The 25142-nt window shown below is 55.3% G+C and overlaps 2 protein-coding genes across 2 annotated transcripts in view; one reads left to right on the top strand and one right to left on the bottom strand.

The window, feature by feature from the left end:
• ZSWIM5 (zinc finger SWIM-type containing 5) overlaps window positions 1-19416 on the top strand; it is a 97444-nt gene extending 78028 nt beyond the window's left edge. The window contains exons 5-14 of the mRNA XM_065656387.1: window positions 4621-4800; window positions 7088-7264; window positions 9625-9771; window positions 10722-10859; window positions 11394-11654; window positions 12055-12190; window positions 14828-14985; window positions 17211-17374; window positions 17664-17745; window positions 18124-19416. Of these exons, the coding sequence (XP_065512459.1) occupies window positions 4621-4800; window positions 7088-7264; window positions 9625-9771; window positions 10722-10859; window positions 11394-11654; window positions 12055-12190; window positions 14828-14985; window positions 17211-17374; window positions 17664-17745; window positions 18124-18986 (2306 nt within the window). The 3' untranslated portion in view covers window positions 18987-19416. The remainder of the gene's footprint in view (window positions 1-4620; window positions 4801-7087; window positions 7265-9624; window positions 9772-10721; window positions 10860-11393; window positions 11655-12054; window positions 12191-14827; window positions 14986-17210; window positions 17375-17663; window positions 17746-18123) is intronic.
• A 2177-nt stretch (window positions 19417-21593) lies between these two features.
• On the bottom strand, window positions 21594-25005 carry UROD (uroporphyrinogen decarboxylase). The gene is made up of 10 exons (XM_065657797.1): window positions 24926-25005; window positions 24021-24133; window positions 23860-23939; window positions 23604-23666; window positions 23309-23506; window positions 22906-23067; window positions 22634-22771; window positions 22389-22489; window positions 22059-22125; window positions 21594-21872 (listed from the first exon to the last, which is right to left on the bottom strand). Exons 1-10 carry the CDS (start codon window positions 24946-24948, stop codon window positions 21708-21710), a joined length of 1110 nt encoding a protein of 369 aa, XP_065513869.1. The 5' UTR covers window positions 24949-25005; the 3' UTR covers window positions 21594-21707.
• Window positions 25006-25142: the final 137 nt, after the last annotated feature.

The following is a 25142-nucleotide window of genomic DNA, read 5'->3' as shown; positions in this document are numbered from 1 at the left end:
GTTCCGGGTTCTCCTGGACATCTGGGATCTTGGATGGATAGTTTGACTTGTACCATAGTTTCATGATGAGTGAGTTTGAGCTTCTCTGCAGCCTGCTGGTGAGAGATGCTGTGTGAGGACAAGGGCTCACAGGCTAGGACCAAAGGGATGCTGTAGAGCTGGAAGAACACTGAGGGTGGTCCAGGGTCTGGAGTACCTGAAACTGCAGCTGGGGTCACAGGCTTTTGTACCTAGTGTCCAACAAATGCAAACATAGCCATGAGACTGGAGAGCCTGGCCAAACAGCACAGACAAGGGCTGGGCAGGAGTGGGACGTCTCGCTTCTGTGTGAAGTTTCCTAGATGGAAATAACCATCTGAACAGCTCATCTGTGCTTGCTTGCCAAGAAGATACTTCCAGGATTTTGGGATGTGCAGCTGGGTGGTTGGATATGCAGAGATCCCAGAGAAGTGGCCAAATCCACCAAGCCAGAATTTCCGTATGGAAGAAAGCAAACACATTGGTGAAACGTGGATGGATGTGTGTCTAGGTAGGCCTGGGCGGAGGAGGAAGTTTACCCAGAATTACAGATTATTTGGCCAGACTTCAAACCTGCTGTCCAAGCCAAGAGCCCTCCCTCCCTTCCCGCACACATGAGGCAGGAGTGGTTGCATTTCAGTCCTGGCTTAACCACACAAGGACCAGGGCAGTGCCTGTAGTTTTGGTTGGCAGAGCAGGAGGAGATGACAGCATGTCCCCGTCAGCAGATGGCAAGGTGATTTGGGAACATCGGGGCCCTACCAAGGCTGGATCAGGGTGACAGCAGGTGAAATGCAGTGCCAGCCAACGCACGTGGGAGGATTTGGGCATCTCCATGATGAAGAGAAGCCTCTGCAGAGGATACAGTGGTGGTCCAAGAAGCAGGTCCAGGGCAGGATGAGCATGGACTGTACTCAGAGCAGGGATTATTCCCCCCATCTTAGAGAAGCCTTTTGGATTGGGCCGGGGCATGGAGGGACCAGAGCTGCAGTGAGCTGGTGGTAGTCACTAGTAACAAACATCAGCAATGTGGAGAGATGTCCCAAACCATCACTGGGCAGGCAATGGTAGCCAGGGTGCGTGGGGCGGTGAAGACAAATTGGCATCTGCAGCCCACGGGTGGTTGGACAAAGCTGCCCAGCAATACTGCTGCTGCCAAAGGGAGGGATGAGGGACCTGGTGCCAGCTGCTGTGGGAAGCCCCAGCACAGGCAGTGTTCCCCGGCCATGCAGAAGAGAAAAACAGACCTGGCAGAAATTATTTTGGGCACATGTTTAATAATTAATCATTGATTTTAGAAAACACTGCTTCACAGACTTGTGTGGGACTGGAAGAAGATCAGCCTTAAAGAAGATTGTGGATTTATGCTGGGGAAAATGTAAAGGATTTTGCAGGATTTAAGAGTTAAATAAAATAAATAAATTAAAAGGGCATCGTTAGCTTGTGCATGTGCTGCTAACTGAACATCTATTGCCCCGTCTGCTGGGGAGCCAAAGGAAAGACCTGCTGGATGGAGAGCTCTGCAGCGTGGGAGTATTTGCCCTGGTGCTTTAGTACTTATGATTAAAGCCTAATTACAAAAAATAGACGAAAAACCAGCTGAAGTGCAGCCTGACCTTAATCTGCCTGGAGACGGGTTTATTTATCTCGGCCACTTGTTTACAGTGGGGAATTTCAGCAGATTAAGCTGGGGAGCGACCCTGTGGGAAACAGGAGAATTTCTTTGATGGTTTGGAAACTTGGGTGCAGGATCGGAGCGCCTGTCCTCTCTGGGGCTGGGAAGGCTCCAACCCCCCCTGTCCCCTGCACCCAGCTCCGTCATCAAAAAGCATTTTTGTTTAGAGGCTTAGCTTAATCATGATCTGCTGCTTTGTTCCCCACTTAACCTCCTGCTATCAGAAAGTTCAGATGAAGGTTTCTGCAGCATGTGAGCAGACACAGAGTCTGACCTGGTGCGGCATTTCAGCCCAGGATAGCAGTCGCTTGTGCTGTCAGCTGATGTCACTTGACCAAAGGGCACAGAAAAACCCCTCTTTTCCATTTCCTAGATAACTATCGCAGCCCAGACAGATGCAAATATCTCTTCCCTCCTTGTCACTACCTCCTGGCCACATCTTCCCGTCTGCAGGAGAGCCTAGGGGCATAGCATTTTGACAAGCAAAGGACACCTCGTAGGGCTCCCAAAAATAGGCTGCAAAGTCATGAAGCTTCTGGGGATCATATCTTAGCCAAGCTGTGGGAGCCAAAAATCCAGCGGGTGCATCCCGTTCCTGGGGGCAGTGGGGCACCGAGCTTTGTTACCACCTGTTAGCTGAGCTACCCTGCTTGCCCTCGGAGGTGTGAGCCAAAATTGCTGGATGCTGCTTTTTGCCCCAGAAGCCCTGGAGCGGGCAAAGAGGGGCAGTAACAACAGGCGGGAGTCCTGGTGGGAAGAGGGTGCCCAAAACCAGTCGGAGCCCTGAGATGCCCAACAGCAGGAGCCGAGTACAGGATTTAGCTCATGCCTGCCTGAGGAGGGGGAAAGTTTTATGCCCTCGGGCTTGAAATGGGCAGGCACCCTCTGCTTACCTGAGGGGAAGTAACCAGAGCCTTAAGGAAGACTCATTTTCTGAAGCTGGGACCTGATTTTGGCAAAGATGTCGTGTCTGTGGAGCCTGGGAGCGAGTGGCATGGACCCACTTTGGGAGGGATGGACCCTGAAAGCCCCTAAGGGGTCAGCTCTTCTCTTGCACATGCATTAAGTGCTGACATTGCTGCTGAAGGGTCTTATCCCTGCTGCTGTTCATCAGAAAGGAGTGGGGGTTCGGTGGGGTTTCCTGGGAGCAGCAGAGCTGACATGCGGATGGAGCGGGCGAGGGCTGCTTTGAATATCTGCTGATCTTCAGTGCCTGCGGTTGCTTTTCCCATGCCCATTCCTGGAAGCGTTGCTGCTGCCACTGTCTGTGTTGTGACACTGTGACATCTCCCTTGCCAAGCCACTCCAAGGAGCTGGACGTGCACAGCCTCTGCACCTTATTAATGTCTGCAGGTCCCAACTGGCAGGGGATGGTTGCTGGGAGATGCACCCCAAAAGCACCACCAAAGCTCAGCTATAACCCAGAGGAATGGGGAGACACTGGAGCAGAGTCAGGACCTCACTGCTCAGCCTGGTTTTGCTTTGTGCTGCCTGGAAAAGGGACCAGCTGCTCTGGCTGCCTGTGTCGAAGCCGCAGCCTCGCTCGGGGCCGTCTGGCTCAGCGGCGTGGGGCTGTGCAGCTGGGGAGCCGCCACATAAAACTCAGTGAGCAAGGGAGATGGTTGGGGTGCCTGGAGGAATCCCCTTACCACGCAGCAGAGCTGTGACGGGTGATGTTGTCCTGCCGCTGGCTGTCACTTCAGTATGAGAACTTTGGCTCTAGGAGTGATGGGGGAGAGCAGCTGGCTGAGCAGGGAGAGGGAAGATGCTCCAGGTCTCTGCTGGGCCTATGGAGGAGAGGCAGGGGAGGATGTTCCTGCAGGAGGCTGAGCTGTCCTGGGTGTGTGACAGGATCCGACACAGGCAGACAGAGGAGCAGCATGGGTTGCTCAGCCCATGGGGATTCCCGGGGATGCTGTGCTCACAGCCGTGCCAGCATGCAGCCATCCCACCCCGTGGGGCAGGCACAAAGGAGGAGACATGTTGTATCCTGGCAGCCTTGCAGGGAAATTTGGGACAGAAATGCGATTAGCTAAAGGAGAGTTCATGGTTTTGCACTTACTTGGGTGGCTGCGGCCCTTGTCAGAGCAGTGGTTGACCCAAGAGAGTCAGCCAGGTTCAGTTAGCAGCACTGTCAGCCCTGTCTTAGGAAAGGATGAGCTGGATCTTAATGATGACAGAGGTCCTTAGGCCTGGTTCTGCCTCTTGTGCAGCAGACAGCATCATTAGGCCTGTGAGGTCCCCTGGTTGACTTGGAGGATGTCAGCATTCTCATCCTACTGGTCTCCCTTCTCTGCTTGGGAGATCTGGAGTGCTCAAGTCTTGGAGGGTTCTTGCCTGTGAGATGTGAAACCAAGCTCATATTCCTCTGCTGGTTCCTCCGCAGTCTGGGGACTACTGGGGATTCAAGCAGAAAAAAGGAGGAAAAAAAAGGGAAGCAAATACACCAAATCTCCTTTTTTAAATAGCTGAATGCAAATGGCCTGAAGAACAATGGCAGATGAAATAGCATTCGGAGTGGGCTTTAAAGCACTTGGAACGTGGGTAGGATCAAAATCAGGTTAGTCTTTGGAGATACAGACTCTGCAGCTTGCCAGGATGTTTTTAAGCATGCTTTGATGTGTAGTTCAAACACTAGATTTGTCCTGGCAGACAGAAGCACTCACAAATTCATACACAGCCGCTCTCTCCTTCCCTCCTCCCCACTGTCCCCCATCTCATGAGATTATAATTTAGCTTCATTACAGAGGAGTTTTACTTTTATTTAAAAGCTGTTTAAATCCCCCTCATGGGTCTGTGCATTGTGCTGAAATGAGTTTACGGACGCCGATGAAACCTTGCAGGCTCTCACGACAAGCACGGCAGCAGAAGAGCTTTGCCCTGTGAGTACGATGGTGGCACTTACTTGATTTCTTGGCTTTGTCTAGGGGCACTGTGGGTGTGCGTGGTGTTAAACCCACACTGCAAGCTGGAAGAGAAATCCTGCTGGCTCCGGCAGCTGCGCAAGTGGGGCGAGATGGACGTGTGTCCCCTGGAAGATGGCAATTACGGTAACGAGCTTCCCAACATCACCAACGCGCTTACTCAGAGCTCCAGTCACAGCCAAGGTGAGTCTGGGCAGGGGGTGGAAATGCAGCTGTTGGCCGCAGGGGTTCAGTCAGGATCAGAACTCACCTCAAAGTTGAGAGACCTCAGTTCACCTGCTGATGATGTCTCGGGGATGCATGGGAATACAAAACGTTTCTCTCTACAGCCTTTGGCTTTAGATACACTTGGAAACGTTGGGCTCATTGCTTCTTCTTGGATGAAGTCACCAGTATTTTAAGCATCAAAGGACTTTTCAAAGGCTATTTTAAAGCAATTGGACCATGGGGAAGTTTGGACCCATGTGGTCTCTGCAGGTTTGGATACGCAGTTCTACAGAAAACCAGGACTGCCTGGATGGGAGCATCGCTGACTTCAGGAGCCCTGGGCTGTGATGTGGGAGTGAGGAGTTGGAGCCTCTCCCAGCCCTTGAGCCTTGCTTCTGGTCTTCAGGTCTTATCTAAGTCATTAGCCAGGGGTGTTAAATGCAGTTCAAGTGCAGAGCACAGATGGAGCAACGTAGTTGTGGGGTTGTTCCTTAGTGCTAAAATATTTTCTTAACCCCTGACAAAGCATTTGATCCCTTTAAACTTAAGTGCTTTTCCCCCTTTCCTTTTGCCTGAAGTAGATATAAGCTGAAAGTTGCTGCTCTTACCATGCCTCCATCTGCTGTGCTGGAATTGTTCTTTGGTGTATTACAAGCAGCCAAAGTGGGAAGAGGAGAGGGGGCAGAAGCCATGCTGCAAAGGAAACTTCACACTTCTGGGTGGGATTTGTCCCCCCGCAACGGTTTGGGAGGGCAACTGTCCTGCCAGCCCGCCACGGCCAGGACCGTGTGCTCCAGCCAGCTCTCTATGTGCATCCTTGCGGAGTGACTTAATTTAAACCAGCCTTGCTCCGTGTCCTGTGCCAGCCCGGGACTCCCCCCTGGTGTTCCCAGCTCCACTGAGGATTCACTCCAGTGTTCAGGGCAGGTTGCCAGGGCTGAGCAGGTCACTTTTTTTAGACATATGGGGCATGTTCCCTTGTCCACGTGTTCCTTCCTCTCCAAGCAGGGGACTGAAAGCAACTCAGATCCTGGAGGTGTCACGGGGTTAATGTTTGTGCATATGCAAATACTGCTGCAGGTAGTTGCCAGCCTTTTATTACTGAAAGGAGAACAGCTGATTCCTGAAATCCTTCCTGGTAAAGTGAGCAGGCTTGGTTCTGTACGTATGAACACCTGTTTAATTTCTCTCCACCTCAGGGTGCCTGCAGCATTCAGACTAATTGCTTGTTGCCATCGTTTCTGGAGCGTGTTTATCCAGCCTCCCTGGATCAGCTTTGAGCAGTGCCTTTTGTTTTCCCCGTTTGAATGCATTTAACTCAGCCTGTCTTGTGCGTTGCAGGACCTAACATTCAGTGTTGCATCCCATTTCGGGCTTCCCGTTTTGCAGCCCACTGGCTGCGTTTGGCTCTCATGATCTGGCATGGCTGGAGTGAGGCAGGATTGCTCCAGACAGGCCTTCTTCTCCCAACAAACCACTTGTCTGATCTGTCTGGGCAGAGCAAAATGCTTGTCTGGCATTCAATAGCTTCAAAAATGTCAGTGAAGTTACAGAGCATCTCTGAAGAGGAGCACAGACATCTGCTTCAGAGCAGCAGAGGGCTTCCAGATGATGCCATCTCCTCCCTTCCAGCCATCTCACACACCCTGCAGAGGTTGCTGGAAGGCGATGGTTCCCCCCATCACCCACAGGCAGATGAGACACGCTTGTGTGGTTCCCTTAGTGGTTTCAGGTGCTGCTGATTTAAGCAGCTGTGGTTCAGTGAAGCCGGGGCTTTACTTTGGGGTGGAAAAGGAGAGCTCATGGTGCTTGTGGGGCTGTAATGCTGAGGAAGCCCAGTCCTGACCCCTGGCAGCTGCCTGTGTGCTGGCTGTCACAGGGCTGGGAATGCACTGCCATGTTTCAAGGCATCAGACCGTGTGTTACAGTGGATTATTGCCAGAAAGCTACAGGCAGGGTGGTCTCTGCCTCTTTTCTCACCTCTCTGGTCAAGGCAGGTGTTCTAGCAAGTTCCTTAGCAGTGCTATTGGAGGAGAAGGCAGTCTTCATCAGAGACGGGGCGGGCAGCAGAGGTGTCTGAAGGCAAATCTGCTGCAGCGCAGGAGCCAGAGCCCCTGTGCTCAGAACAGAAACGGCTGGAGTGGCACCAGGTGGGGCTTTGCTCTCATTGTAAGGACATTGCTCTGCCTAGGGAGGTCATGTGTGGGGGTAGGAACAGGCTGCCCATGCCCCACCAAGGCACTGATGTTTTTTCTCTTTGCAGACTCACTGGCCAGGCCCAGACGAACTGTGTTCACCCGGGCGATCGAGGGCTGTGACCTCCACTGGCAGGACAGCCACCTGCAGCGCATCATTAGCAGTGACTTCTACATGTCTCCCTCTTACCAGCGGGAGGGCGAGAGCCTCCTCTTCAACTCCCAGGGTCAGCCACTGTGGCTAGGTGAGCATCCAAACCCGCAGCCCCATGCACGGCCTTGGTGGGTGGGGTTGCTGATGGAGAAGAGCCATCCAAGGCATTGAAGAAGCTTTGCTACTCTGGGTCCTTGCAAGCTTCTGCATCCTAGGTTGAAAGTGCACCCCTGGCCCTTAGCCTGAGGAGTAGAGTGAGCAGAAGGACTTGATGCCCTCCCACAGCCCAGCAACAGTCCTTAGAGCAAGTCCCACATCTTTACAGTCTGCGTTCCTCTTGGGCAGCTTGCAGCAGGCTTGTCGTGTCTTCTTTCATCCTGCCAGTGCTTGGCCGTCCCCAGTGCAGGCTCTCACTGCTCCCAGTACAGGTGGACACTTGAAGCCCCTTGAAAGTTGGATGGGGAGCACAGCTGTACCTTCTGGATTTTTTCTTCTCTGCTCTCACCCTTAAAGGCAATTAGCAGACAGTACAATTAAGCCTTGTATGAGCATAAGACGTATTAGACCAGTCAAACCCAGTACCCTGTAGCTGTTCTGTAGACCTGTAGTCCATGTATCTCAAGGCATACAACTTCTCTGCTGAGAAGTCATGACCCTGGGCAGATCTGCAGACCCTTGACAACTACATGTCTGGGATGAGAACAAGTGAGGTGAAGGGCTTGGGGGTGCCTGGTGTGGCTGTCAGACCTCAGGTTGTCCCCAAAATGGGAGGCACAAGCCCTCCGCTCAACCGCGAGGAGGGATACCTTATCCTCACAGCCTAAGAGGTGAATCTATGGACACGGAAAACATCAAAACCCACCACTGCACTGTCATCCACTCCAGGCGCTGGGGTTTGCTGTCACCTAGCCAGATGGGAAGAGGATATTTAAAGTCATCTGCAGATGTGGTTTGTGGAGCAGCAGGCACTAAGTTGCTATTAAGGCCAGGAGATAAGTTAAAAAGGGCCCATGTGAAGACTGCTGGTAGACCTCTGCTAGCTTAGCTGGAGCAGGAGAGGACATTTCTACTCTGGGAAGAGTTTTGTTTAGCTGCAGGCAGCAGGTCTCTTGCCCACACAGCCATAGGCAGCAGTGGTGGGTTAATGCTTCCATGGACTTCATCTAGCAGGGATGTGGTGGTCACAGCTTCCCTGTCCCTGGCATCATGTGGGTTCTGGTGAGCCCTTTGGCCCAGCTGGTTGGTACACTTTATTTTTCTGATGTATTTGCTGTGATTTTTGGATTTTGCGCTTTCGCTTTCTTGGCACCCCTTCAGGGATGCAGTGCTGGGAGATTTGTCAGCAACTTCCAGTGATGAATTCAGCGAGAAGCCGAATATTGCATCCATTTAGCAAATGAATAGAGGGAGCAACAAGAAGCTTTTTTACAGATGTGTTTGTTCTGAAACCTCTTCCTTGTGTATTCCTTGCGGGTGACCTTTGGGACGTGGAAACCTCATTTGCGGAGGTGGTTGTCTGCATTTCTAAAGCTTCCTGAGCTCTTCCAGGAATAGAAATTAGCCCTCTTCCATAATTTTAGATCTTCCGTGGTTGCCTTTCCCACCGCCCCCCAATGGCGTAGGACATTTTGCAAGAAAATGGGATTTTCGCTGCTTGTTATGCAGCATGTCGTGTCATCTGCTCCTGCTAATTTCTCACTCAGTAATAATCCTCTCCACAGTTGCTTGTGATTTCAGGTGAGCAATGAGCAGCAGGAGCAGATGAATTCCTAAGCAACTGTGAGTTTTGCGGGGGGGCAGAGGAGAGTTCATGCAACTGTTCCTAATAATAATCACCAGGTAGGAGAGCTACAGAAGAGATGGGGTGTCTGCAGAGCTCGCTCCACAGAGACATTAAGGAAGCAGTTCAAAACATCACCCCCAATCTGTCAGTGCCCCCAGCACGACGCTGGATGCACAGTCTCCCCCCATGTATCATTGCTGGTGTGATGAGAGCAGGGGGAGTCGTTGGAGGAGGTGCTAAGAAGCCTTTGAGTGCACAGCAATGAGAGAGAGAAGTCACCATAAGCCGTGCAGATTTGAGGAGAAATGAGTGGCGGGGTTGTAACAGCCTGTGTTCGGAGCTGTCATATTGCAGCAATGATGTGTTGGAAATGCTCCCATTAGATAGGGTTTGCAGAGGTGGGGATTTAGGTACTGACGTGGCTGCTGTGGGTTGAAGGTGGTAGGAGTCCCATCAGTATTCCTGATAGGCATCCCTGCCTGCAGCAGGGAGACAGGGGTGAATTCAAGACAGGGAGCAGGAGTTCAGCTGGGGTGTGGGGAAGATCAGTAGAAGAAAATGTCGCAAAGTTTGATGCTGTCAGGTTCTCTCCCCCCATCAGTGCCATCCCGTGAATTTCTGTGCTCCTCTGGCTCAGCCATGCCCCCGCGTTTGTCCTTGCCTTGCAGAACACGTCCCAACAGCCTGCGCTCGGGTGGACGCCCTGCGCTCCCACGGCTACCCCAGAGAAGCTCTCCGACTGACTGTTGCCATAATCAACACCCTGCGACTGCAGCAGCAAAGGCAGCTGGAAATATATAAGCATCAGAAGAAAGGTATGAGTAGAGCTATGGGAGGAGAGTCTCACAAGGCTGGCTGGGGTGTCCCAGCTGGCTGAGGAAGCCTTCTCCACCTTGTAGAGTAGTGCCGCTCCATCCAGAGCAGCAGAGGTTGATGGTGGGCAGCACCATATGGGGTTACTCACACCCTAGAAAGACAAATTGACGCATCCGATAGTTTGAGCCAAATGGTGTTGGTACCGACATGCTAAATACAGCGGTGCCACGTGCTGCGTTCAGGCTGTTAGAGCAGGGATGTTCTTGTTCCCACTGTCGCTGTGTCTGGTTGCCTGTCAGGACCGCACAGGCAAGCAATGCCTGCGTTAAAGAGGAGCTGGGTGCCTGCGGAGCTGCAGTAACTTCTTGTGTGTGCTACCTCCACCTTGCATTTGCTGAGTAAATTATACCAAGAGGCAAGCCCAGTGCCTCTGCTTTTGCAAGTGCAGTTGGCAGGGAGCCGGGGTCAGTTACTGCAGCGCTGCTGGTGGTTGGTGACTTGTGGACCTTGCTAGCTCAGCCAGCTTGAGATCCTCAAAGGATGGAGCTTTTAAGGCTTGCTGGGAGTCTGTCATCTCTGGAGAGATTTCTGTCTGTGTTTCCAAAACATTCAGGCTGCCGTTGCAAATGAGTCCATAAGCTGCAGGTCTGACTTTATAGACCCTGTCTTGGGACTCTGCAGTCCCATGTGTCCTCCTGGAACAGAGAATGAGCTGCTGCATCTTATGTGGCCTGAGGGGCACCTTTTTTTGTTGGGTGCCTGCTCACTCTGATGTCTGTGGCTGCTCTGAGCTGCTCCTTGTTCTCGTGAGCTACCATGCCGGAACTGGCTCTGGAGGTTCCCGTGCCCACAGGGGTAAGAAAAGGCCTCTGGTCTCAGAGACCTCTCTGGGTGCAGAACCTGTCTTTAAATTCCTCACTTTTATGTTTTTTCTGTTCCATTTTTGCAGAGCTGCTGCAGCGAGGAGCAACAACCATCACCAACTTGGAGGGCTGGGTAGGCCATCCTCTGAACCCCATCGGCTGCCTCTTTCTCACCCTGACCGAAGCTTGTAGATTAGAAGAGGAAAATTGCCTTGAAATTTCAGGTACCGAGCACTTCTGGCTCCCTTCCTGGTGGCTGCGGCTGAACTGAGCCTGGCGGGACAACCATGGGTGCAGGTCTGGGGCTTGGGACTCCTGGGCTCCGAATCTTCCCTCTCTCCACACTTGCAGGAGCAGCCAGGACAGCGCTGCAGTGCAGAGAGGGAGCACTTAGTGCCCTGAGTTTTCCCAGTGAGGTTTCCCAACCCAGTTTTTCTGGTTTGCAGCCAGAGCAGCTCAGGAGAGTGACTTAGCAGAGCTGGGCTGAGGGATGCCAGCCTGCAGAAATGGTCTGGCATCTGCTGTGCACCCTGTTGTACAAGTTTCAGGTCTCTGGCATCTCCTAGTGACAGCAAGAAGGAGGTTGAAGCCCACATCTCCTGCAGGGAGCTTTCATCCAACATTTCTGGGTGACTGAAGGCAGGCAGCAAGTGAAGTGTGGGTCTTGCTTCTTGAGTTGAGAGGTTTTTCTCTCTGCTGTGGTTCTACCACCTAGGAAGGCTCTTCTAACCCTTCTGCATCTCTTCTCCTTCTTCCAGACACCGGGGACTCCAAACCCCCAGTATATCAACACGTGCCCGTCGCGACCAGCAGCCAAGACAATGGCGAGTCCTACCTGTCCTTGGCCTTAGAGGTGGCCCTGATGGGAATGGGTCAGCAGAGAGTGATGCCTGAAGGTCTCTATGCCCAGGACAAGGTGTGCCGCAATGAGGAGCAGATCATCGCCCGGCTGCAGGACCTGGAGCTGGACCCAGTGCTGGTGCAGACCCTGCGGAAGCAGTGCATCTTGCTGCTGGAAGGTTGGGGCTTGGTCCATCTAACTGGCTTCTGTGTCTTAGCTGTGTGTTGGTGATATCTCCAGGGTGCCCTTTCCAAGGCTGCTTTCTCTGGGGGTGTGGTGCTGAGTCTGTAGGATGGCTGCTCTGCCCAAACCTCTGGCAAAACAAGGGTTTGCTGACATCCCTGCAGCAAGACCACCTCAGAGGCATTACAGAGATGGGTGCTAAGCATGTGGCCTCAGTTTTTGAGGGATTTTGACCTGAAAAGGTTTTTAGAAAATGAAAGAAAAGCCCTTTGCCCGGGATGCAACTTGGGTAACACACTAGGGAGCTGCAGATCTTCAAAGCTTTGGGGTGGTGCATACCCCAGCTACAGGTCCTGCTGTGCTAATGATGGCTGACAGGCTCTGCTTCCGCCTAGGTGGTCCCTTCAGCGGTTTGGGAGAAGTCATCCACCGTGAGAGTGTCCCCATGCACACCTTTGCCAAATACTTGTTCTCTGCGCTGTTGCCCCACGATGCAGACCTGGCGTACAAGCTGGCTTTGCGGGCCATGAGGTTGGTGCATGTTTTATTCTGTCTCTGCCCCTCGTTTTGCCGCTCTCCTGTGCTCTGCTGGGAAGCTGGGGTGCTTTGTGACCCAAAAGCAGGGATGGGAGCGGAGGCAGGCCTGGAGTTTGCCATCCCTGAGATCATGTGCGGTGTGTAGGGTCACCCAGGCACAGCAGCAGCTCACAGAATGTTATGGATTGGAATGGACCTTGAAAGATCATCTAGTCCAATCCCCCTGCCAGAGCAGGAACATTTAGATGAGGTTACACAGGAATGTGTCCAGGCAGGTTTTGAATGTCTCCAGAGAAGGAGACTCCACAACCCCCCTGGGCAGCCTGTTCCAGTGTCTGTCACCCTCACTGTGAAGAAATTTCTTCTCATATTTAAGTGGAACCTCCCGTGTTCCAGTTTGTACCCATTGCCCCTTGTCCTATCATTGGTTGTCACCGAGAAGAGCCTGGCTTCATCCTCGTGACACTCACCCTTTACATATTTATAAGCATTAATGAGATCACCCCTCAGTCTCCTCCAAGCTAAAGAGACCCAGCTCCCTCAGCCTTTCCTCATAAGGGAGATGCTCCACTCCCTTCATCATCTTTGTGGCCCTGCGCTGGACTCTTTCCAGCAGTTCCCTGTCCTTCTTGAACTGAGGGGCCCAGAACTGGACACAATATTCCAGATGCGGTCTCACCAGGACAGAGTAGAGAGGGAGGAGAACCTCTATCGACCTACTGATCACCCCCGTTCTAATTGGCCTTCTTGGCCGCAAGGGCACAGTGCTGGCTCATGGTCATCCTGCTGTCCACCAGGACGCCCAGGTCCCTTTCCCCTACACTGCTCTCTAACAGGTCATTCCCCAAATTATGCTGGAACCTGGGGTTGTTCCTGCCCAGATGCAAGCCTCTATACTTGCCCTTGTTATATTTCATTAAATTTTTCCCCGCCCAACTCTCCAGCCTGTCCAGATCTCACTGGATGGCAGCACAGCCCTCTGGCGTGTCAGCCGCTCCTCCCAGCTTGGTGTCATCAGCAAACTTGCTGATGGTACACTCTATTCCCTCATCCAAGTCGTTGATGAATATACTGAATAGTACTGGTCCCAGCTCAGAGAGGCTCCTGCTCTTTGTTTGGGTGATTCCTGGTTTACAAGCCCCTTCCAAAGTGATTTGCATGAGTCTGATAATGTCTGCTGGTCCAGTCCTCCACTGAACTGCTACCTGCCTGTCCTGGTGACAGGCGTCCTCTGCCGGAGCAGGTCCCAGGCAGGCACGGTGCTGTCATCTGCCTTCCATCTGCCAGGCCTTGGGCACCTTGCGGCCCTCCCTGCCCATGGGAAGGGCTGTTATCCCGCAACAGACAGACAGATGATTTGCTCTGGGCTTCAGGATGTTGCAGAGCCAGGCGGAGAGCACAGTCATGCTCTGTTCTCCATTAAAGCCCAGCTCTGTCACAGGGACTGGGGACACAGCAGATGCCCAGAGCTGCCCCATCTCCGTCCCCAGTGCGTGACGCACCTCAGACATCTGCAGTGTACTGCAGTTTTTTGGCAGGGACTGGATGGGTCTTTGAAAAGGCTGGAATTTCGGCCATGAACCCCAGAGCATCCCAGTGCCCTCTCCCTCTAACACCATTAAAATCCCAGCCCAGAGCATCATCTTTCTTGCAGCATTTCCTTGGTGAAATGGGCCATTTCTTCCCAACGCTGGGGGAAATTTTGAAATCTCTTCATCTTGGGAAGAGCTGCTTAGGAGGACAACTAGACTTAATGAGCAGCCAAGGGCCTTCACAGTGTGTGGAGACACCACACCTCACCAGACCTAAGAATTCCAGTCATAGAACAGGAACAGGACTGAGCTTCCTAAGGCTGCACATTGCTCCCTCATCATCTGTTAGTGCCTGTCTCCTGCTCCCAGCTGGGACTCCCTGTGCTGGGGTGTCTCAGACCCGAGCTGAGAAGGTTTGGCTTCTGCTGCACCATGGGTACCCCAGCCTGCAAGTGAGGAGAGCAGAGGCAGTTGGATGTCCAGGGAGACAGCTTCGCTCCTGCACACCTCAGCTGGCCTTCAAGTTAGTGACACCAGCACCAACTCAGGGGTTTAAGAGCCAGCATGGTTTTGCCACCATGGCTGGTGACCTGAGAATCCTGCTCCCTTTCCTTAGGTTTCTTTCTCCCATAGGTTTTCCAGGCTTTTAGATATCCCCACAAAAGCAGGTAACCCAACCCAGCTGTGGGGACCTGGGGGAAATGTGCCTCTGCTTCTGATCATAACCGGGCGTTTTAAGAAGAACCAGATGATAAAGCCAGGAGTTCTGCTGGGTGCTCTGACTTGAAAGGGAGTGGGGAGGGAGGAGGGATTTTGCTTTTTTTTTTTTCTGAGACTTGTGCTTTTCCTTACAAGTTTATAAATCACTTCACAGATCATTCTCTTCCTTTCAAGTCAGTCTGAGATTGATCTCCCTGCCCATGTGTTGAGCACACAGTCTCAGGAGCCCCCACACGTGCACAGCAGCAGGATGCTTTCAAAGGCATTGCTGCGGGCTGCTGCCTGCTGGCAGCCCCTGCCTCGCCAGCGCCTTGGGGAGAGGGGACAAAGCTGGGGCTGGACTGGGGTCTGACGTTGCCTCCTCCTGTTTGCCCTTCAGGTTGCCCGTCCTGGAGACCACGGCACCATCCGGCGATGTGACTCACCCCCACCACCTGGTCTCAGTGGTCCCCAGCAGATACCCACGCTGGTTCACCCTGGGGCACCTGGAGTCGCAGCAGTGCGAGCTGGCCTCCACCATGCTCACAGCAGCCAAAGGTTGGTGTGGGGGCAGCTCTGAGACAAGGGTGATGGAACAATGCTGCAGGAGCGCATCAAAGGGATTTTCTTGAAGAAAAGTGGGAGTGCCTACTTCTGCTCCCTTGAGTGCTGGAAGAGACCGGCTGCGTGCCTCACTGGCAGCCCGCTGCCGGTAGGGCACGGTGAACTGGCCTTGGAGCAGCCCACTGGAGTCTGGGATCTCCAGGGTTCATGTCCCAAAGGGCCCCAAGGCTTGTGGTTCAGCAGGGTGGGACAGGAGGCTTCCAGGAGGTGCCAGCAGCCCTGCAGAGATGCCAACCACAGCGCTGTGGATCCTGGGTACTGCCCCCTGGACTATGTCTGCCCTGCAGCATGGTCAGCTGCCAGCTCAGCTCACCCTGCCAGACGTGTCGTGGGTTCATGCCATGGTTTACTTTGAAGCTGCTCGTCCTTTTACCTCTGCTTTGTCTCTTCCTACCCTGTGGTAATGATCTTACAAAGGCTGTAGGAGGGAGGAGACCTCCCTGCGTACCAAACCACATGTAGCTTTTGGCAGGGCTGGAGATGGGGACAGCTGTGCTGAGTGGGGCACTGGGGTCCCAGCCACAGCGGGGCTTGTAAAACACTCCTCGCTGGTCTCTCAGGCCTCTTCATTTCCTGCTCAGGCACAATGATGAAGGCGAGCATGGGCTTTTCATTAGACATCATTCTGTCCAGAAACCAGCCCCACCAGGATAGCTGATGCCTTGTGCCCTGTGAGGGCCGGTGAGCTGAGCAGTGGGTGCTGCTGCTGCTGTCCCACCTCCACCCCCGGTGCTGCCAGCCTGACGGGGACAGTGTCGCTTCCCCAGTGAGGTGGAAGGTAAATGAGCCACCGGAAAGCTCCAGCCTCGCTGCTTTGGCAGCCTCTTCTCTCCTTCCAGCTCCCCTCCTCTTGGCTACGTTTCCAGGACTGATGGTTTCCTGCCCCTGCCTTGCAGTGCCCTGACCGGAGAGTTGGTACCTGGGTTATCCTTAGTTTCTTCTCCCTTCCAGCCTTTAATAGGGATGAGGTTTTTATGCTGGGGGTTCAGGGCTGTTGGATTATGTATGTTTTTCCCACTGTCCCCTTCACCGGGTGTTCCCCCACCACAGCATGTCCTGATGTGATCCTGTGTCCTCACAGCCTTTCTTGCCTGTGCCCCCACGAGCTGTTTTAGGGAGGCTTGGATTTGGTGGTGGTGCCAGCATCTGCTGTGGGTGGCAGGAGGTATCTTGAGCTATTAGTCACCCGAGATGTCTCTGCGTTCCCAGGTGCAGTGCTAGGCTTTTCACACTGCTGTGCATTATTTGGTTTTCTTTGTGTGAGGTTCATGTGCTTGGTTTACTACTATGGGAGTAGAAACATCAGCTTGGATCAAGGCAGAGGGACCTGATGGGGCACACTGGCATCTCTGATCTGCACCCATGCCAAAGGTCTCTCTCCCACCCTCTGTCCTACAGGGGCTGACAGGAGGATTTCCCAAGCCAGATGCAGTATCATGATGTTTAAGACCTTTGATGGGTCCCTCTTCCAAGATTCTGCCCCATCTCCCGATGCCATCACAGCATCCTGCTAGCACCCATGGCCTCCTGTGGCAGGAACCCCCTTCTTTGAGGATATCTCAGCCTGAGTTATGAGAGCTGTGTGCCTGACCTGGGGCATCCAGGACTGAGCCTTTGCAGTGAGTCTCAGTGACCCTGGCCTGGCCTTTGCCAGCCTCATGGTGGGAAGGGACTTACTGGGCAAGACAGTATGTGTGCAGCAAACAGCTTTTCTTCTTCTTTTTGACATTACTAAATGAAGACTGAGCTTTCTGGAGTTGTTGAGCACTGAGCATCTTCCCAAACCCCTTCTTTGTCGGGAAGAGGCTGCTTTACAGCTGTCAAACTTGAGCCCAGGGTAGAACATACAGGTGCCTGGAGATGTTTGCTAACACTCTAGGACTTGTATGGGGTCACTCAGGTTTGTTTGTTTTCTCCCTGAGAGGATGGCCTTGAACAAGGATGGGCGCTGTAGGATCTGTCACCTCCTGGTGAGAACACTGTATTTTTCTGTTGGTCTGCAGGGCCTGATCCAGCATCTCTGTGCATCCCTCCATGTGCATGTCAGAGAGGCTGACCACGCTGAAGGGGCTGTTCACCACGCAGTGCAGGCAGGAGATGCGGCTCAGGGGCGAGCTGGGGGTCGGACAAACCATCTGACTGTCCTTTCCTGTACCCAGGGGACATGCTGCGCCTACGCACGGTGCTGGAGGCCATCCAGAAGAATATCCACTCCTCCTCCTTGATCTTCAAGTTGGCCCAAGACGCGTTCAAGATTGCCACACCAGCCGACAGCAACTCAGACACAACGCTGCTCAACGTGGCGCTGGAGCTGGGTCTCCAGGTACAGGGTGGTGTGGGGGGATGCCGGTGGCCCTTCTGCCCCTCGTGCTGCAGCATGATGGTCTTCCAAGCACGTGGTCCCTTGTGGAAGGATGGCCCTGAGCAGGGAAGCTAAGCCTTGGGAGGCTTCTGTGCTTGCTGATGTTTGGATGGAGGCAAGGCAGTGCCAGGGAGCCTCATGGGGACCCAGTAGCCAACTGGGTCAGGGGACTTTTTGGGGAGCCCCACGGTGTTGGGTAGCATCAGTGGAGCTCTGGGGGATGGCTGGTCACCCTAGGTTTGCCTCGCAGGTGATGCGCATGACCCTTTCCACCCTCAACTGGCGGCGGCGGGAGATGGTGAGGTGGCTGGTGACGTGCGCTACCGAAGTGGGTGAGTGCCTCATCGTGCTGGGGGGATCCAGCCCCCATCTGGTGGGAGTGGCGTGGGCACAAACATCCCAGAGTCATTCATAGCCCTGGACGTCTGAGCTCTCCTGAGTCTCCCATTTCTTCCTGGGTAACTGGATGTACCCACAGAGTGCCAGCTGGCAGGGCTGGGGCCACAATGCTGGCTGGGTTTGGGACTGGGATGGGTCCCCTGCACCCCTAGGCCAGGCCAACAGTGTTTGCTGTGCCCTGCAGCATGGCCGAGCAGGGTGGCCTCTGCCTGTGCCCCTTTGCCCTGGCTCCAGGCACCAGGGACTCAGAGGAACCTCATGGTTCAAGCTGGGCTCCAGGGCTGTGCTATGACCGTGGTATGTTCTTGCAGGGGTGAGGGCCCTGGTGAGCATCCTGCAGAGCTGGTACTCGCTGTTCACCCCCACGGAAGCCACCAGCATCGTGGCAGCTACGGTGATGTCCCACAACACCATCCTGCGCCTAAGCCTGGACTACCCACAGCGGGAAGAGCTGGCCAGCTGCGCCCGCACCCTGGCCCTGCAGTGCGCCATGAAGGACCCGCAGAACTGCGCCCTGTCTGCCCTGACCCTCTGCGAGAAGGACCACATCGCCTTCGAGACCGCCTACCAGATTGTCATTGACGCTGCCTCTACCGGCATGACCTACACACAGCTCTTCACCATCGCCCGCTACATGGAGCACCGGGGCTACCCGCTGCGGGCCTTCAAACTGGCCTCGTTGGCCATGACGCATCTCAACTTGGCCTACAACCAGGACACACACCCGGCCATCAACGACGTGCTCTGGGCCTGCGCCTTGAGCCACTCTCTGGGCAAAAACGAGCTGGCGGCCATCATCCCGCTGGTGGTGAAGAGTGTGCACTGTGCCACGGTGCTCTCGGACATCCTTCGCCGCTGCACCATGACGGCCCCAGGGCTGGCCGGCATCCCCGGCCGCAGGAACTCGGGGAAGCTGATGTCCACCGACAAAGCCCCCCTGCGGCAGCTGCTGGACGCGACGATAAGCGCCTACATCAACACCACCCACTCCCGGCTCACCCACATCAGCCCGCGGCACTACGGGGAGTTCATCGAGTTCCTCAGCAAGGCCAGGGAGACCTTCCTCCTGGCGCAGGACGGGCACATACAGTTTGCCCAGTTCATTGACAATCTCAAACAAATCTACAAAGGCAAGAAAAAACTGATGCTGCTGGTGCGGGAACGGTTTGGGTGAGCCCCGGCCACGCTCACTGGCAGGGCCCGGCCGTGGCACAGGGACTTGGGAGAGAAGAAGGAAGGAAAGCAGAGATCACCTTCCCCCCATCAGCAGAGGCTGCTCTGTTCTGGTCTTCTGTTTCTTTTTTTGTTCGTTTGTTTTTTTTTTTTTTTTTTTTTTTCTTTCCCTTTCCTTTCTTGGATTTAACCGTTTCATATGCTGAGAGGATCCAGAGATTCCTTGGGCACAAACCAAAAGGCAACCACAGGGAAAAAGGATGGTTTGCTCAGCCCCCTGCCCTCCCTTGCCAATACCAAAACCTAACCTGGAAATCTAATACCTCTTTCCTGAAGGAAGCAGTCACTGGAGGGATCCGAAGGTTGCAAAGTGCAAAAATCTTTAAAATTATGTGGGGAATTAAAAAAAAAAAAAAAAAAAAAAAAGAAAAGCAGAGCGAGCAAAGAAACCCGCAACACTAGAACCTCATGCGTCACCAAAAGCAATGGCTTTGCAGAGCGCTTCTCCCGCCCGCCCGAGACATGCAAACTCCTCTATTTGTGAAGATACTTCAATAAAAACAAGTTAAAGTAACTGTTCTCAGGGATTGCTTACTAAAAGTAACACAAAAAAAAGCATTTATGATACTGTAAATACTATAGTATATGTGTCAATTATTAAATTGTAAAGTTATAATTATTTATAATTCTGTCTTTTATTTGGGGGATACTTGAAATTGTTGTGGGCTGGGGCGATTATTTTTATTATTGCTATTATTATTATTATTATTATTATTATAACTATTATTTAAAAAACACAAAACAAAACCACAGACAAAAGGAGGAGGAGGCACGCAAACATTTCTCAGGTTCCCATGGCATCGTTGGCAGCGAGAAGGTTGTGGGGGGAGGCGAACATCCACTCGACTCACAGCCCTGGGATGGACAGATGGACGGACGGATGGACAGAGGGAGGAGCGGCAGCCCAGCGCTTGAGGATGACGGAGGAAGGAACTCGGGGCAACACTCGCTCAGACACACACGGACGCTGGCGATGGAGGACATGAGCCCAGCGGGCACAGGGGTGTGGAGTGCCCAGGCAGGCGGGGGCACCGGGGCTGCTGGCTCTGGGGAGGGAGGGAAGGAGCAGGTGCAGCCCCATGACCCCCGGCACCCGTCTGTCCTGGCTCCTGGTGCGGCCAGCGCTCGGCCCTGCCCGGCTGCACCCTGCGCTGGGGACAGACTCTGTGGCGGGGCCAGTGGCTCTGCGGTTTTGGTTCATTTCTTTGCCAGTGGGCCAGGGGGGCTGGGGGAGCCGGAGCTGGGCTGGACAATGACTTGTAGTTAGAGAATGTGGGCTAGTTATCTGCTGTCTGGTTTAATTGTTTGGAAAGTGACTTGTGTCCGTGCTCCGGCCAGGAAACCAATTGTACTCGGTCTCTGTCGCCACCAAAATAGCGGTCTTCAACCAGTCTGTTTCTCTCTTTTTTTCCTTCCTTTTTTTTTTCTTCCCCTTTTGCGTGCGTGCGTGTATGTGTGTGTGCGACCTCTTCATCTGATGTTTAATAATAAAAGGGATGAACGTTACTACCTGTATCTCTACTGCCTTGCTTTTAGGACAGAGGGGTTACCATGCTTGCCGGGCAGCCCAGCATCATGGGGGGAGCCGGCGTCGCAGCCTCCCGTGGTACCCAGCTGCTGTGCAAGGGGGACAGAACAGTGGCTGCTTCAGGGTGTGATTCTCTGCCAGGCTCAGCGTAAGCAAGTCCCAGCCCACCCTGGTGGCACTGCCCCATCTGTGCTGGCTGGAGCAGCGTTGGTGTCCATGTCATAATCCATCCTACAGCCAGCCTGGACTGCAGCGAGTGTCCCGTGGTGTGGGATTCTGTAGCACAATGGCGTAGCCCGGCGTTCCTGGGCGCTGCCAGTACCTCGGGTTGCTTTCTGCAGGGTTTGCTGTGCCTCAGGCAGACTTGATCACAAGGATCTATTGGAGGAGATGGTGAAGGTGTGTGTGAGGGGGAAGACCTCCAGGACCAGTGGGATGGTTCAAAAGAGGCTCTAGGAGCTGGAGGAGGGTGATGGTGCTGCTAGGGTCATGCTGTCTCTGCCACCATCCCAACCAGTGCGGCAGAGTGCTGCTGGTGCTAGTGCCTGGAGGGCTACTGCCACTGACCCCCAGGTGCCTCCTGCTGGGTCTCCCATGCACACGGGGATACCCTGGATTGATGTCATGCTGTGTGCTTCTACCTGAGCAGGACTGTGGCACGGCTGACACTGCGCCTGTGGCAGTGGTGGGCTGTGAGCCCCCAGCTCCCAGGCTGTGTCCCTGCCAGCCTCAGGCAGCATGTCTCCCATGGTGGGCTGAGCACATCTGTAGCACCAGGAGATGTGTGTTGTGCTCTGGGCTCACATCCCCTCTCACAAGCCCTTGGCACAACACTCTGCAGCCTGGCAGGAACAGGCATCCCCCCATGTCACTGGCATCCCCATTTCCCCATCCTAACCGGCAGGACAAGGCTCAGGGGCTCCCCCGACCTCACACGTCCCACTGCCAGGCTGCCACCACTGCCCACCTCCTCCAGGGCTGTCCAATTCCCTGTCCCCAAAGCCAGAGCCACACGGCTGCTGTGGAGAAGGTGCAGGTTTAATGCTGCAGTCCAACCAGGAGCAAGCCCCTGTGATAATGTGCTGCTTGGAGTGACTGTGCCCAAACCAGAGTCCTGTCCCCAAGCCCCCAGGCTCAGCTGTGCTTGTTGATGTGGAGGGAATGAGCATGCACAGCCTCCACAAAAGCACCCACGTGCTCAGGGTTCATGTCGGGGTAGAGGCCATGGCCCAGGTTGGCAATGTAGCGTTGGGTCCCGAAACCCTCCAACATCTTCTTCACCAGCTCACCAATCTTCTCCTGTAGGCACAGTAGAAAACCATGTGTCAGTCCCATCCCGCTCAGGGTACTCCATCCCCGCCACTCCCCAGCCAGCCTGGGGGGCCGCTGGGACACAAACTGGAAGTGCAGGTAGGGAAACTGAGGCAAGAGGCCTTTAATGCCGGCTGGAACTAGTCCCCATTACTGACAATGTCCACGACTCACCTTGGGTGCGTAGAGAGCACAGGGATCCAGGTTCCCTTGCAGAGTGACATCTTTCCCTGTCTGTGCACTGCAGCAGGGAGGAAGCAGGTGAGTAGTTGTACGTGGTGCAGAGGCTGGGGACAGCCAAGTGCCTGCAGTTGCACTGCAGGGCACATGGGCCCCTCAGTGCAGCCCCTGGTTGCTGTGAGCTCCACGTAGCATGGGGGCCCAACTGTTCCCATCTCTGGAGCAGAAATCTCCAGGCCTGGGATGGCCCAGGGTGGAGGAAGGGGTCAGGGTACCTGCGCTGGGGTGCTGCCCAGGCACCCAAGTGCTGTGCCAGGCTCTTACCGAGCTTCCTGCGGCCGGATGGTCCAGTCGAGACCGACCACCTCGTAGCCGGCGTGGGCCAAGTCACGCAGTGCATAGTGTGCGTCCTTCGCAAAGATGATCTGGGGAGGGAAAAGATGGGCAGTAATGCTGCTCTGGGTCAGGCCCCTCTTTGCAGGCTAGACTGGGGGAGGCAGATACCAGGGGATGGACCTGTCTCCAGAAGCCCCCCCGTGCCAGGGTCAACCCAGGCAGTCCCAACTCACCATGGGCACCAGGGGCAGCGCCTCCTCCTTCAGCTTGCTCTTGACAGCCTGGGCGATGTCATGGATGTACGGCAGGGCGAAGTCCTCAAACTGCTCTGGGCCCAGGTGTCCCGCGTGGGACTCAAACACCTGGAGCGCCTGCCAGGGACACAGGGCTGGGAGAGCTGCACCTTGGTCTCTCCTCCTTCTCCTCCCAGGAGCTAGACCACCTCTGCACCCCGTCCCCCATCCCTGCCCTCCTGCCTGGACCTGTCCTATGTCCCAGGACACACCTGTGCTCCAGCAGCCACCTGCCCCACCAGGTAGTCAGTGACAACATCAGCCAGCAGCCGCAGCAGTCGATGGCTTGCCTCGGGGTGACGGTAGAGCCAGCTCTTGGCCTTGGCCATTGTAGTGGAGCCACCGCCTTCAATCATGTACGACATGAGCGTCCACTGTGCGAAGTAGAGAAGTGGAGTGAGGAAGGTGATGAAGACGGGAAAGGACGTGAGGGGCCAGTCACAATGCTGAAGGTAAGATCTGTGAGCATCCAAGAGCCTGGAGCACAAATGCTCCTGCACTGAATGTTCACCACCCCTGCACTCCTATGGCACCCACAGCTCTGGGGGCATCATGGTTCGTGCCACCCCAGAGGAAAGAAGCAGAGACACCCAGCTGGGAAGTCACATCACTTACAGGAGCGCCAGAGAAGCCGATGAGGGGCACCCTGCCCTCCAGGCTGTGTCGTGTCAGCGTGATGGCCTGGAAGACATAACCAAGCTCCGCAGCCACATCCACCTTCTGTCGCAGTTTCAGCAGATCTTCCACCTCCTTTATGGGCTCTGTGAATGTGGGCCCTTTGCCAGGGACCATGACAACTTCCATGCCCAGCGCCTGGGGACGGGGGAAGATGGAAGAAGCAGGAATGGGGTGGCCCTGGATCCAGCCCCATCCCCAGGTGCTGCTCCCCATCGCCAGCTGTGGCTCTCACCTGGGGCACCACCAAGATGTCAGAGAAGATAATGGCAGCATCCAGGGGGAATCGTCTGAGTGGCTGCGGAAGGGAAGCAGCAATGTCAGTGAGGGGCTTGGACCTCCTCCCCATGGAGGGCTTGGAAAGCACATGGCACACTGGGGTCCCCAATGCCTGCACAACTTACTGGGGCCACCCAGGGTGGCCAGACCCACCCTTTCTCCCAGTCCCCAACTGGGCACAGACACACAGACCCCCTCCAGGGGACACTCGCCTGCAGCGTCAGCTCACAGCACAACTTGGGGCTCCGGCAAGTGGCAAAGAAATCCTGTGCTGCCCGGGTCTCCCGAAACTCTGCAAGGGACCAGCGGGAGCGTGATGGGGTGTGTGCTGGGCCCCCCTCGCTGTTCCCCCCACACACGTCCCCCTGCTCACCGGGCAGGTAGCGCCCCGCCTGCCGCATACACCACACCGGGGTGTGCTCCGTCTCCTCCCCGCGTGCTGCTCGCAGGAACGTGTCGTTCTTCAGCTTGGGGAAGCCCTTGGGGCTGCGGACAGAAGAGCAGAGATGGGTTGTCACTCATGGCGGGGCTGGGTGCCCTGACAGATCCCTGCAGCTGGGGCTGGGGGATGCCAGGGCTGGCGGCTCGTCCCACTCCATGGCCTGTGACCACAGAAAAGGGCTTGTGTCCGGCTGTGACAAACGTGACAAAAGATCCCCATCATGGTGGGCGCCTTTTCCTGCACAGGACGGCAGAGCCCTCGCCGGGGACAGGCGATGCCCGGCCCAGGGCCCTGCAAGATTAAGTTATCAGGAGCAACAGTTGCTCCGGCCCGGAGAGATTTGGGGCCAGCGGGGCGTGGGGGCGGGCAGCCCCTCCGCCGGCGTCCCCGGTCCCTATCGGTGCCGTGCAGCCCCCGGAGGCCCAGGCACCCGCCGAGGCGGCAGCCACATGTCCCCAGCCTCCCCGCCCGGTGTCACCGCCCAGGCGCTGCTGGAGCCCGGCCTGCCGGGGCACGAACGGCACGGTCCAGCTGCGGCGCCGCAGGGACGAAGTCCCCGGGGCCGGCAGTGACTGCCCTGCCGCACCAGCGGCCCCGCTGGTCCGTCCCGGTGAGCGGTCACTGCTCCCAGGGCCACACCAGTGCGGGACCGGCTCCCCCAGCGCCACCCCGGCGACCCTGGTGCCAGAACCGCATCGCCAGGGCCACACCAGCGTCCCCCGCACAGGATCCCAGTGCCAGCGCAGGGCTCCAGGCCCACACCAGCGTCCCCACTGCAGGCCCCGGTGCGTATTCCCGCTCACCGCTCTGGGATCACCTCGGCCCCGGTTACTCACAGGAGCTTCTCGCCGTCCTCCATCCTCCCGCGCCGCTGCCCGGCCCCTCGGCTGCCTCCCGACGCCCCGCCCCGGCCCGCCCACCGGCGCTGCCATCTTGCCGTAATCCCGCCTTTCCGTACGCCGCCATCTTGCCCCACCCTCTCCGTGCGGCACCATCCCGCCCAGCTCCCCGCTGCTCCGTACGCCGCCATCTTGCCCTGCGTCCGCCCCATTG

The sequence above is a fragment of the Caloenas nicobarica genome, chromosome Z (assembly GCF_036013445.1).
Source record: "Caloenas nicobarica isolate bCalNic1 chromosome Z, bCalNic1.hap1, whole genome shotgun sequence".
In the NCBI taxonomy this organism is placed as follows: Eukaryota; Metazoa; Chordata; class Aves; order Columbiformes; family Columbidae; genus Caloenas; species Caloenas nicobarica.
The sequence above is the reverse complement of the archived record's forward strand: the minus strand, read 5'-3'. Positions and strand labels throughout refer to the sequence as shown.

Excerpts from the sequence above, each read along its gene's own strand:
- UROD (XM_065657797.1), bottom strand. The coding sequence starts at position 24,948 with ATGGAGGACGGCGAGAAGCTCCT. Across the intron at positions 23,667-23,859 it reads GCTGTGAGCTGACGCTGCAG|CCACTCAGACGATTCCCCCT; the intron begins GCGAGTGTCCCC and ends TCCCTTCCGCAG. Across the intron at positions 21,873-22,058 it reads GTGCTCTCTACGCACCCAAG|GAGAAGATTGGTGAGCTGGT; the intron begins GTGAGTCGTGGA and ends CTGTGCCTACAG.